Genomic DNA, 13,258 nt, shown 5'->3' with positions numbered 1-13,258 from the left:
GGGGATTTGATAATGAGGAAGGCTATTCATGTGTTTTGGCAGGGGGTATATGAGAAATCTCTGTATTTCCCACTAAATTTTGCTGTGAACCTAGAATTGTTCTAAAGTGTTAAGTCTATTGCCCTGGCCGGATAGCTGCGTTGGTTAGAACGTCATCCCTATGCACCAAGCTTATGGGTTTGATAAATGGTCAGGGCATACATAAGAATCAATCCATGAAAACGAAATAAGTGAAACAACATATTGATGTTTTTCTTCCCTTCCCTTTCTATCTCTAAAATAAAAATGTAAAAATAAAATGTAAAGCCTATAAAAAACCTAAAAACTAAAAAGTAATTATAGCCAGAAGAGAGCAATGAAAAAGCAGACAAGATGACAAAGAGAAATATGTGGGGGTTGGGAACAGTGTCTCAAGTGTACCGATGGACTTTAATTTTAATGGAGGTAAATGACAACACAGAGAGACTAATACCACTGGAAGAATTAATGTATCTATCTCTCTCTCCCTCTCCCTTCCTCTCAGAAATCAATAAAAATATATTTTAAAAAACCCCAAACACTTTCTAATAATAAACTATTCCGTTTCATGACAAAGAATACATGACCAAGGTACTATATTCTTTTAATATATATGTTGGGGTCCAGCCCCAGCAGGTCCAGGGGTTCCCCAAGGTGTGGACGGAGTCGGCGAGGAAGGAATGACACGGAAACACCGTTCAGTTGATCAGCAGCCTAGCCAGGATCTCTAGCCAGGATCTCCAGTCAAGTTCTGTCTAGGTTCTCCAGCCAGGTTCTGTCGCCAGGTTCTGTCTTTTATTGTCTTGTTACATCTGTATTTATACCAGTTGATTTTAATCCTATCAATTTCTATTCCAAAGGTCAGGGTGTTTCTTATCTCCATTCCAGGGAGTAAAGATTATGTAGCTTAAGGGTGATTGTTCGTAGTTAAAGTGATTAACTACCCACCTGGCACTTAGTTAAGGGGTTTTATTCCCTCCCTAACTTCATGGAAAAATCCCTACCTGGGGAAACAACCTTTCTCAGAGAGGTGACCTTGGTTAAAACACATAGCACCAAGAAGGTGAGCAAACATTAGGAAGAGTATGCCATAAACGCCAGGTCCCTTGAAACATATGCTGTGCAGATGTTTCTTCCCTGCAGCGACTGTGTCAAGCAGCAAGGATGGACCAGCTTCCGGCATATATAGTCACAGTTTTATTTGCTAAATATAGCTTAAGCTTTATATGAATATGTTAATAATATTGGTATGCTTTTTTTCATGTTTTGCCTTGGCTGGTATGCTTCTGTGGTTAGAGCTTCAGCCCTGAGACCAAAGGGTCATTGGTTCAATATCTCAGTTGTAAGGTTGCAGGTTTGAGCCCCGGGCCCTGACCAGGGCTCATGTGTGAGGCAACCAATAGATGTGTCTTTCTCACGTTGATGTTTCTCTTTCTCTCTCTCTGCCACCCATCCTCCTCCATACCCTCCACTCTCTCTTAAAAACAAAAACAAAACAAAACAAAAAAAAGGAAAAAATATCCTCAGGTGAGGATTTAAAAAAAGTTATTATATATCTATCTATCTATATATATATATCTATATATATATATATATATAGATATATATCTATATATATATAGATATATATCTATATATATATATATAAAAAAAGCCTCCCATTTCTTTATGTTGTGGGTCAATTTAGGTAATATTATAGGTATCTATTCTTTATAGGCTTAAAGCAATTCATCGATGTAGCCACCCTGGCCAGGTACTTTTAGATATTTCACTTCATCTACCAATTTTTAATTTAAATTTTTAAAAAAATATATATTTTTATTGATCTCAAAGAGGAAGGAAGAGGGAGAGAGAAACATCAATGATGAGAGAGAATCATTGACTGCCTGACTCCTGGATGCCCCTACTGGGGATCAAACTGGAAACCCGGGCATGTGCCCTCACCTGGAATCGAACCCGGGACCCTTCAGTCCAAAGGTCGATGCTCAATCCACTGAGCCAAACCAGCCAGGGCCCAATTTTTAATGTTTAACCTTGAAAATGCTCTGAAAATAAATAAATGAGTCTCAGTCCCAATTTATCTCAACTGATAAGAATTAAGAAAGGAGCTATAAGGATAGGATGAAACAAAACTGTCATCCAATTAGAACAGAATTTGAAAAAGTCGCTAATTGCAAAGGTCAATAAATAAATTGCATTTCTATATATCAACAAATAAATCACAATTTTAAAAGATAACCGTTTATAATAGCATCAAGAAGCTACTAGAAATCAAAACAAGATATGTAAAGAGAAAACTAATTAAGATGTCAACGACCTAGATTAATGGAGACATCTATCAAGTTCATGAAAGAAGGACTATTGAAAAGATGTCAATTCCAAGCTGATCTATATACAATCCCCATCAAAATCCCTCCATTATTGCCCTGACCGGTTTGGCTCAGTGGATAGAGCGTCGGCCTGCGGACTCAAGGGTCCCAGGTTCGATTCCAGTCAAGGGCATGTACCTTGGTTGCAAGCACATCCCCAGTAGGGGGCGTGCAGGAGACAGCTGATCGATGTTTCTAACTCTCTATCCCTCTCACTTCCTCTCTGTAAAAAAATCAATAAAATATATTTAAAAAAAAAATCCCTCCATTATTATTTTTCTGTAGTTTTGACAAGCTAATTCTAAAATTTTACATGCAAGTGTTAAAGCCAAAAACCAAGACACCTTTGAAAAGGAATTAAATTTGGAGATGGAGAAAAGGGAGATATCAAAACAACATTATAGTACTTAAAACACTGTGGGCACAGGGGATAGATAGGCAAACAGACCAATGGAATACAGTACAGAGCAGTTTGGCAGTATCCTGTGAGTGAACAACCAGCACTTCTATTTCTAGATAAAACTTCCTAGAGAAATTCTTGAGCACTCACACCAAAATACAAATAGGTTTACAGCAGAACTGTTTAAAACAACTAAAAGTGGAAACAGTTCAAATGGCTAATAATCACAGGTAGACACATATATTGTGACATGTTAATAAAATGAAATAATAAAGAAGTGAAAAATAAAGCTTTAGCCCTAGCTGGTTTGGCTCAGTGGATAGTGTCAGACTGCAGACTGAAGGATCCCAGTTTCATTTCTAGTCAAGGGCACATGCCTGGGTTGCGGGCTCGATTGGGGCGGGGGGGGGGGGGGGGGGAGGCAGGGGCGTGCGGGAGGCAGCAGATCAGTGATTCTCTCTCATCACTGATGTTTCTATCTCTCCCTTCCTCTCTGAAATCAATAAAAATATTTAAATAAGTAAATAAAGCTTTATGCAGAATCTCTCAAAGTTGAGAAAAAGTAGAATTCCATTATATAAAATCCGAATACTGGCAAAAGAAAACATTGTTTAGAGATATATACATTAACAACACTATAGAAAAACAAGAAAATGATCATAAAAGTCAAAATAAGTAGTTTACCTTGTTCTGAGAGGGAAATGTGTTATTGGTAAGGGCATATAAGAGGCTTTAAAAAGGAATTGGCATCATTCTACTTCTTAGCCTTGGTGGAATTACACAGGTATTTGCTTTATTATGCTTTAAATTCTACCTATATATTTTACATTTTTAAAAGACTGTAAAAAGTATTAACAGCCCAATCTTTACTTTCAAATGGTAATCAATGTACATATTCACAACATCCTGAAGAGAATAGACTAACAAGAATTTTTAAAACAATTTTTATCTTATTTTGAGGAACGCTGGCTGAGTGGAAGTCCTACAACTAGGAGGAAAGAGAAACGCATACGGACACTCAGAGGAGGCGCAGTGCTGAAGTCAAATTCTGAGGTGCAGAGTGCGCGGAGCGGGCTGGCGGCGGAGGGCGCGGTTGGCGTTTTCAATTGGGAGTCGCAGACTCTGAGCTCCAGATACAGGCGAGTCTTTAGGGACCCAGACTCAAACTGGAGAAGCGGGACTGTCTGGCTTCGGTCAGAGCGAGTGCAGCTTTCTCTCCGAGGTTTGCAGCGGGTGCTGGGACTCAGAGAGGCAGAGCCCCTGGGGACAGGACTGAGAGTCGCCATAACTGCTCTCTCCAGCCCACCCTGTTGATCCTGTGCGACCCGCCCTGCCCAAGCCCTGCACAGAGGCATTTGCTGGATAGCCTCAGGCAAACGCCAGATTAGCACCTCCCTAGAGGACAGAAGTTCTCTCACTGCTGACACAGCTGATTCTCATAGCCACTTGGCCTGGAGGTCAAACCCTCCCTGGAATTAGCTACAACAATCAAGATTTAACTATAAGACTGCGCACAAAGACCACTAGGGGGTGCACCAAGGAAGCATAACAAAATGGGGAGACAAAGAAACAGGTCAAAATTGTCAATGGAAGATATAGAGTTCAGAACCACACTTTTAAGGTCTCTCAAGAACTGTTTAGAAGCCGCCGATAAACTTAATGAGATCTACAAGAAAACTAATGAGACCCTCGATGTTATATTGGGGAACCAACTAGAAATTAAGCATACCCGGACTGAAATAACGAATATTATACAGACTCCCGACAGCAGACCAGAGGAGCGCAAGAATCAAGTCAATGATTTGAAATGCGAGGAAGCAAAAAACACCCAACCGGAAAAGCAAAATGAAAAAAGAATCCAAAAATGCGAGGATAGTGTAAGGAGCCTCTGGGACAGCTTCAAGCGAACCAACATCAGAATTATAGGGGTGCCAGAAGATGAGAGAGAGCAAGATATTGAAAACCTATTTGAAGAAATAATGACAGAAAACTTCCCCCACCTGGTGAAAGAAATGGACTTACAGGTCCAAGAAGCGCGGAGAACCCCAAACAAAAGGAATCCAAAGAGGACCACACCAAGACACATCATCATTAAAATGCCAAGAGCAAAAGATAAAGAGAGAATCTTAAAAACAGCAAGAGAAAGAAACTCAGTTACCTACAAGGGAGTACCCATACGACTGTCAGCTGATTTCTCAACAGAAACTTTGCAGGCCAGAAGGGAGTGGCAAGAAATATTCAAAGTGATGAATACCAAGAACCTACAACCAAGATTACTTTATCCAGCAAAGCTATCATTCAGAATTGAAGGTCAGATAAAGAGCTTCACAGATAAGGAAAAGCTAAAGGAGTTCATCACCACCAAACCAGGATTATATGACATGCTGAAAGGTATCCTTTAAGAAGAGGAAGAGGAAGAGGAAGAAAAAGGTAAAGATACAAATTATGAACAACAAATATGCATCTATCAACAAGTGAATCTAATAATCAAGTGAATAAATAATCTGATGAACAGAATGAACTGTTGATTATAATAGAATCAGGGACATAGAAAGGGAATGGACTGACTATTCTTGGGGGGGAAAGGGGTGTGGGAGATGCGGGAAGAGACTGGACAAAAATCGTGCACCTATGGATGAGGACAGTGGGTGGGGAGTGAGGGCGGAGGGTGGGGCGGGAACTGGGAGGAGGGGAGTTATGGGGGGAAAAAAGAGGAACAAATGTAATAATCTGAACAATAAAGATTTAATTAAAAAAAATAACAACAACAATTTTTATCTTATTTTATTTTACTAAAAAACTTTTTTCAAAACCCCACACTTTTTATTGATTTCAGGGAAGAAGGGAGAGGGAGAAAGAGACAGAAACATCTATGATAAGAGAGAATCATTGATCGGCTGCCTCCTGCATGCCCCACACTGGGGATTGAGCCAGCAACCCTGGCATGTGCCCTGACCAGGAATCGAACCATGACCTCCTGATTCGTAGGTCAACACTCAACCACTGAGCCATGCTGGTCAGGCTAAACAGTTTTTAACATTGATTTTTAGAGAAACATCAATGTGAGAGTAAAACTTCGATCTGGTGCCTCCAGCACGCCCCCGCCCCCCTGCACCAGGAATTGAGCCTGAAATCTAGGCATGTGCCCTGACCTGGAATCAAACGGGCAACCTCTGAGTCACAATAGCCAGGGTACAACTAACAAGAATTCTGAATACAACATACCTTATAAAGTCCAATGCCAGGATCAATAAGAAAATCACGAGCTGATGTAGGTGGCTGACTGGAAGATCTCACTCTTGGTGCTTTCTTCACTTTAGGTGGATTATCAGAACAGGGTTTGGCCTTAACATCACTCTGTTTAGATGTGCTAGGAAGATCAGAATCTGGGCGAGCTAGTAGCTGAATTATATCATTCAGTCCAACATCATAGTCAAATAAAGTATATCCATCTTCCAACTAGAAACAAAAGATAGAAAAGATTAAAATGCTTCTCTCAAAACTTGATTTTTCTTTATCTTTAGGTACCCAAAGGTCCTAGCCAAATTATTAAAATAAAATGCACAGCATTGTAATCTAGTGATCCTGAAACTATTACTGGATGGCCTCTGATGTCAATATCTTCTCAAGACTTCAATAAATTAAGAAATTATTTCATATTAGCTATAGGGTACACTGATAGCCACTGAAATAAAAAACAACAACACATCATTGCTGTTGTGACCCCATCACCTAAGAAGAAAAAAAATCTAGATTTCTCACCAAATTTTATTTCAATGAACAGTGCCTGAATCCACTGAAAGAAAAAAGTTTTATGAAAGTGACTTTTTTATGACCTTGTGTTCATAAAGACATTAAAGTAACCATTTCATCTTTCTGAAGATTATTAAATTTTTTTTAAATCAAGCAGGAAAAAACACTTCAAGCAGGATTACAGTTCTTGCTCATGCTATTCCACTTGCCTAAAATTCTCTAATTCCATCCATTTCTTTTTTTTTTTTTGAGAGAAAAACTGATTGGTTATGTTCCACATGCACCCAAATGGACCACCACCACTTGGGTGTATATCCTGTCAGGGAATGGAAACTTGCAAGGGATGACACTCCAATCAACTAAACCACACTGGCCAGGGCCCATCCATTTCTCAAGCTTGTAAGTTACAACATGAAAAATCTTTCAGGTTGAATAAATTATCCTGCAACTTACCCATATTTTGGCAAGGTCTCTATAATACACTGAATTGTGTCAATCCAAATATTTGATATCCTAATACCATCTATATCAGAATGTGACACTTGGCAACACGGTCTTTACAGAAGTAATCAAGTTAAAACTAGGTCATAAAGGTGGGTCCCAATCCATTGTGATTGGTATTCTTACAAAAAGTTGAAATTTGGTCCTGGCTGGTGTGGCTCAGTTGGTTGGAGCGTCGTCCCATACATCAAAAGGTGGTGGGTTCCATTCCTGGTCAGGACATATACCCAAGTTTCAATTTGATCACGGGTCGAGGCATGTTTGGAGGGCAACCGATCAATGTTTCTTTCTCACATTGATGAGTATCTCTGTCTTCCTCTCCCTCAAATCAATAAAAACATATCCTCTTGGTGAGGATTTAAAAAAGTAGATACAAAGTTGAAACTTGGATAGAAAGACACACAGAGGGAAGGTGCAAAGGCACACAGGGAGGAAACAACCATATGACTGGAGTGTTACTCCAAGCCAAAGAACATCAAAGATTGCTAGCAACCACTAATAGCTAAAGGAAGCAAGGAAGATTCTTCCCTAGAGCTATCAGAGAGTAAAGGGTCCTGCTGATGGGACATCTTGATTTCAAAAGGATAGCCTCCAGAACCCTGACACAAAGATTTCTGTGGTTTTAGGTTTTGGTACTATGTTACAGAAGCCCTAGGAAACTAAGTCTCCATTTGTTTCTTTGTAAAATTCGCTGGCCATTTCACTATGATACAATAAAACTAAACTCCTTCAAGATTAGAACTATCATTTCCCTAGGCACATCAATCATTTAATTGTTCATTTCCCCTTCTTTTACGCAATTACCTATCACCATCTACAACTCTATCACCGTAAGACCATGTTTAAGAAGTCAACTGGAGAACAAAAGTCTGCCCTTGAATGATAAACTTAGTAATGTATTAGATTAAGAAATTGTAATTCAAGTGGTCCAGAAACACAATCCTGCACATTACAGGTGTTCACAATTCTTAAGTAGAACAAGGGATCAAGAAATTCATAAAATTCCCAGTGGGGAAATTAAATTAAGACACTATCTCACGGGTTACTTAATATACTTATTCCAAATAAGTGAAAGGAGTCTTCCAAAAGCCAGTAAGCAGATATTCCCTTATAGGGATGGCAAAGTTAATATTGTTTACCTTATTAAAAGACAAACAAGAACTCCCTCTAATCCTGAACTTCTGGGTTAAAAACGAAAGGTAGGAAAAAACCATACATTCACACCTTCATTTTGACACTTCTCCAAGGTCTCCCCCCCCCCCCCCCCCCCAAAACAGAACACAGTAATTCTGGAACAGCTGAAAAAAACACAATTTAATTGAACATACAACTGTTGCATATTATGATAATTATTTTAAAAAATGGAAGTGTTTAAAATAGAAAACAAAAACACCTCTCCAATAGCACAGAATGTGCAAGTTAACTGGTAGAGCATTCACTAAAATGATGAGCTGTTATGGTGGTATAATACGTGGAAATCCAACGTGTTTCCATAAACATTTTTTTCCACTGAAATTTGAGGCACAAGAGTCAGAGGGACATTGAGGGTATTCTTATCTACTCAACCCCTCTCACTAGTTTCTACCAACTCAGTAAATACAAGCTGCTTCAAAGGGTTCTTGGTTTGAAAGGAAAAGTAATGCCTGAGTGAATGTCAGAGTGAAGCACTAAGCATATTCAAGGCATGAGGCCCTATAACAGAAGTTAAGCTCACATTAACATGTAACCATCTTTCCAATTATGTATGCTTACTATGAGAGCCACTTTGACCCATATTATCCACTCCCTTCCCTAATTCATAGCTATCTTTCCAGTTTTCCTAAAAGTTATTATCTATTTCACATCAAGTTCCACATAGCTAAGCCACTGTTAAGAGTTGTAAAAAAAATGTGGGAATGATTTGTTACTGGAAAAGTACTGAAGTTCTCCTAAATTTAACAGTGCAGACTAAAAGTTACCTGTCACTTAAACTATACTCTGAGTGGGAAGGGGGTTGGGTCACTTAGAAATTACAAACACCTATGAATTTCAGGCACGTAACTCTAAGTCCATCAATGTCTCATAGCAGAAAATGTTTGAGAACTGCCTGCCTAGAAGACGGAGGCCCAACATTTATAATGCTAGAGAGGCAGGAATGGTCCTAGAATTTTGTTTTGCCAGACTGCACTCTTTAAAAAAAAAAAAAAAAGGTATTTTTTATTGATTTCAGAGAGGAAGAGGGATAGAGAGATAGAAACATCAATGAAACATCATGTACCTTTCACTTATAATATATACAACAGATAACACACAAACACAACCTTTAAATAGACAAACATTTTTTACTTTGTAGTCTGTGTAAAAAGTCCACAGGCAGCCGAAACCAGTTTGGCTCAGTGGATAGAGCGTCGGCCTGTGGACTGAAAGGTCCTGGGTTCGATTCCGGTCAAGGGCATGTACCTGGGTTGCGGGCACATCCCCAGTAGGGGATGTGCAGGAGGCAGCTAATCGATGTTTCTCTCTCATCGATATTTCTAACTATCTCCCTCCCTTTCTCTCTGTAAAAAATCAACTACTACTCAGTTTTTCTTCAGTTTTGGTTCATAGCTCTTATCTACCATCTACTCTATGGTTATCTCTAAGTGGTACAGGGGAAAGAATGAAAAGAGGATTTTTTCAAAGTAGGAAAAGCTCTGGATTCTCACTAGATTTAGAGATGCACCAATGCAACTTCTTTTTAAAATATATATATTTTTATTGATTTCAGAGGGGAAGAGGGAGAGAGAGATAGAAACATCAATGATGAGAGAGTATTATTGCTCGGCTGTCTCCTACATGCTCCTACTGGGGATGGAGCCTGCAACCCAAGCATGTGCCCTTGACTGGAATTGAACCACTGACCTTGCAGTCTGCAGTCCAACACTACCAACTGAGCAAAACCAGCTAGGGCGTAACTTCTTAAAAAAAAAAACACAAAACAAACAAACAAAAAAACCCACCAATCCCCAAGGTGCTTCACACTCAACCCCCACCCCTCATAAGAGAATACCCAAATGAGGTTACCCTACTTTAACCAGAACTTAACCTTGAATTGCTAATTCTCCACTTTGACCCTCAAAAGTGGAGTCAATTAAATAGCTTCTCAATTTTAATTTGCATACAGATCACCTGGGGTCCTTGTTAAAAGACAGATTCTACTTCTGTGTGAGGCTCCCAAGGTGAAGTTAATGCTGCTGGCTCTGCTGACCCAGGGACCATATTTTGAATAGTAAGAAACTAATAGGAGATTGACTATCATTCAACTTTCATTTTCAAACTCTGGTGTTCATCAGACTCTCCTGTGGGATCTTGTTAAATTTAACTACTTGCAATTCTGGGGTGAGCTGAACATCTATAATAAAATATCCACAAGTGAGTCTGATACACACCAAAGCAGTGTATGAGGCCCAGAAATCAGGATTTTAAAAAGATTCCCAGGTGATTCTAATGTGCAGCCAAGGTTGAGAACCACTGCACCAAATGGTAAAAGCAGCTGGTATAACAAAGGGGAAAGGGTACCATTTACATCATGGACAGTGTAAACTTGTTTTTAACATTTTTCACTATGGCAGTAAAGCCTCTTGAAGAAGGGGTGCCTCTTCCTAATAAGTATGAAGGCATTTTACAAGATAAGGGCAGTCCTGTGACACCAATCCAGTAGTTGCCCGCTACAGACATACTACCCTATCTATGCACTGTGAACTCCAAAGAAGGAAGATGGAGATAATAATCACTGCCATGACAACTTGTAATCAATCTCATAAGGAAGCAAACACAGCTGGAGCAGTGTCCTTCCTTCTCAGTCTCCTACTCAATGAGCATCAAAGGCCCATTCCTTATCCCTATTGGTTTATCACTGAGCTGAAAAAAATAAATAAATTAAAAGTACTTTATCAACTGTCCTGGGGAAAAAAAGCACAAAAGGTTTTATCCCAAACACTTCCCCGAACCTGGAACCAGGTACCTGGTTTACTGGAAATTTATTGTGTTATACTGAATTTAACCCAACCCCTACCTTTTCCTCAAGGCAACCAGGTGCATACTCTTTTAGCATGTCTGACATGAGGGTTGTGACCAGGAATACATTTCTCATGCTTCATTTCCATCACTGGTGCTGAAATCACCAAAGCATCCCAGGCATTCATGTACTATTGTCCCTATTACAATTCACAAGACTTGATTTCATGCTTTTCACCTTTGACCAAAATACTAAAAGGTACCAGCCACCGGCAGCACAGCAATATAAATCTACATAGTGTTTTATACAATTATTTCAAAAGCGAAGTTTATAACTAAATTGAACACCCGTTTTTATTACAAGTCAAACACTAAAGGATCAATATAAACTGGCTGCAAGAACAGAGTAAAGCGACAACGTTTATTTAAAAACAAATTAAAATAACCTCACGGCTCACTCTTAGAAAGTAATCTTGTTACTCTGAAATTTCTGGGCAGATTTAGAAGCATATCAAGGGTAGGAAAATATTCCTTTCAAATCCTTTGTGGCTGTAGGAAAACGGCTACCACCAAATCCAAGAGAGCTACATTTATTTCAAACCGCAGGATCAGAGCCAAACTGTGGTCTATCAACGGTTGAATGCCAACTTTTTCAGTGGGTCAACATAAAAAAGAAAAAAAAGAAAAATAGGATGTGTCTGAGTCTCCGGTACAGACCGAGAGAGACTTGTGGGATAGGAAAAACCTCCAATGGGCCCGTGCACGGCCATACCATGCAAGCGACCAGAGACGCCCCTAGATTCGTGCACCGCCAAAAACACTTCCAGCCTTTCGCTCTGTGCTCCAGCTGCCCTGTTAAAAACAGGTGAGGAGACTATTCAGATTGGCGACAAGAAGAGCACAACAGTCTCTCACGTTCCCTTCCTGTCTGGGAATAACCTTTGGGGCCTATACTGGGCAGCGGAACCCCGGTCCGGGTTCCATCAACAGCTCCCTCAGCCCAGGTCTCTAATCTTCCCCGAGAGAGACAGATTGCAACTCGAGGAGGCGGCGAGGGACGGGGACCCAAAGTTCTGGAAACCTTGCAAATCTTCAGTGTTTACAAATCCCTTCCACACCGACGAGGCAGAGCTAGGGTTCTGGTGCCCGGTAGGTTAAGTTTCCCCCCCTCTTATTCGGGAGCCGGAGCGCGAAAAGAGCCGTTAGCCGGCTCAGCGCCGCCGGGAGCCCGAGCCGCCGGCCCTCCCCACCTGCACTGTGGCATGGCCGCCACGGCCCGCTGTTCTCCCCGCCCTCCAGGGGCCCCTGACCCCGCTGAGCGCGGGAAGCGCAGGAACCCACGCGCTCTGGGCGGCTGCCGCCCCCACTGGAAAGGGCAGCGGGGGCTCAGGGCTCTAGGCGCCCTCGCTTCGGACCTCGCCGGGCGCACCTGCACTCGGGGCTGGCGGGGCCCCGGCTGCGCACCCTCAGCGGGCCCAGGCCCCGCGCTTTGAGGCTCGCGGGCTGCCCACTCCAAGTGGGGCCAGGTGTGCTCCGCGCGCGCGGGGCACCCAGCCCTTCGGCCCGCCCGGTCCACGCATCCTGGAGGCGCCCCGCTGCCCTCGCCGCGGGCTTCTCGAGGGCTGCGGTGGGCGCGCCTCACCTGCTTGCCCCGGTAGAAGAGGCGCTGGCACTCGGGCCGCACGTCGAACAGCGCCCAAACCCGCTCGCGCAGCTCCTCAATTGTGGCTTTGCGAGACACGTCCTCGATGGTGCGCGTCTGGGAGCCGTCGATCGTGCGGACCTGGATCCACATCTTGGCGCCGGGAAAGGGGGCTGGCTCCGCTTTGTCTCCCCCTGCGCTTAGGGCGCCGCGCCCCGCCTGGCTTGCGCCGCTTCCCGGTGGCTCCGGCTCTCCGCGGGCGAGCGCGCGCACGAGCGAGGAACACCGACCAGACGCCGGGCCCGATAGGCGGCCGCGATCCTAGATCGCGTACCCACCCAGCGGAGATCGGAACGAAAGGAAACCGGAACCAGACCGCGGTGCCGCTGCTAGAGCCGCCGCCTCACAAATAGGAAGGAACCTCGCCTGCGCCGCGCGGAGTGTTTACTTATAGAGCTTTAGCTCCCACATGGAGGTCACGGCGCCAACCCGGATCTCGCGAGATCCACACCGGGCTCCGCCTTAAAAAGGAAGCGCCCGGGGAAGTGGCGAGGGAACTACATGGGCTGGAAGGCGGGGCGGAGGGGCGGGGTTGCCCAG

General features: G+C 42.5%; 1 protein-coding gene across 7 annotated transcripts in view; it reads right to left on the bottom strand.

Moving 5' to 3' along the window:
- Positions 1–13,098, bottom strand: part of UHRF2 (ubiquitin like with PHD and ring finger domains 2) — a 65,359-nt gene extending 52,261 nt beyond the window's left edge. For 3 of the 7 annotated variants that reach the window (XR_004971306.1, XR_004971307.1, XM_036331115.1), the window contains exons 1-2: positions 12,659–13,097; positions 6,013–6,246 (exon numbers count right to left, since the gene is read on the bottom strand). Coding sequence is in view for 4 of the 7 variants with exons in the window: in XM_036331115.1 (XP_036187008.1) it covers positions 6,013–6,246; positions 12,659–12,811 (387 nt within the window). In the remaining 3 variants the exon portion in view is untranslated. Of the gene's footprint in view, positions 1–6,012; positions 6,247–12,658 lie in introns of all 7 variants that reach the window. The other 4 variants (XM_036331112.1, XM_036331114.1, XM_036331113.1 and 1 more) reach the window with 2 other exon arrangements.
- Positions 13,099–13,258: the final 160 nt, after the last annotated feature.

This window comes from Myotis myotis, unplaced genomic scaffold (genome assembly GCF_014108235.1).
Source record: "Myotis myotis isolate mMyoMyo1 unplaced genomic scaffold, mMyoMyo1.p scaffold_m19_p_12, whole genome shotgun sequence".
In the NCBI taxonomy this organism is placed as follows: domain Eukaryota; kingdom Metazoa; phylum Chordata; class Mammalia; order Chiroptera; family Vespertilionidae; genus Myotis; species Myotis myotis.
The sequence above is the reverse complement of the archived record's forward strand: the minus strand, read 5'-3'. Positions and strand labels throughout refer to the sequence as shown.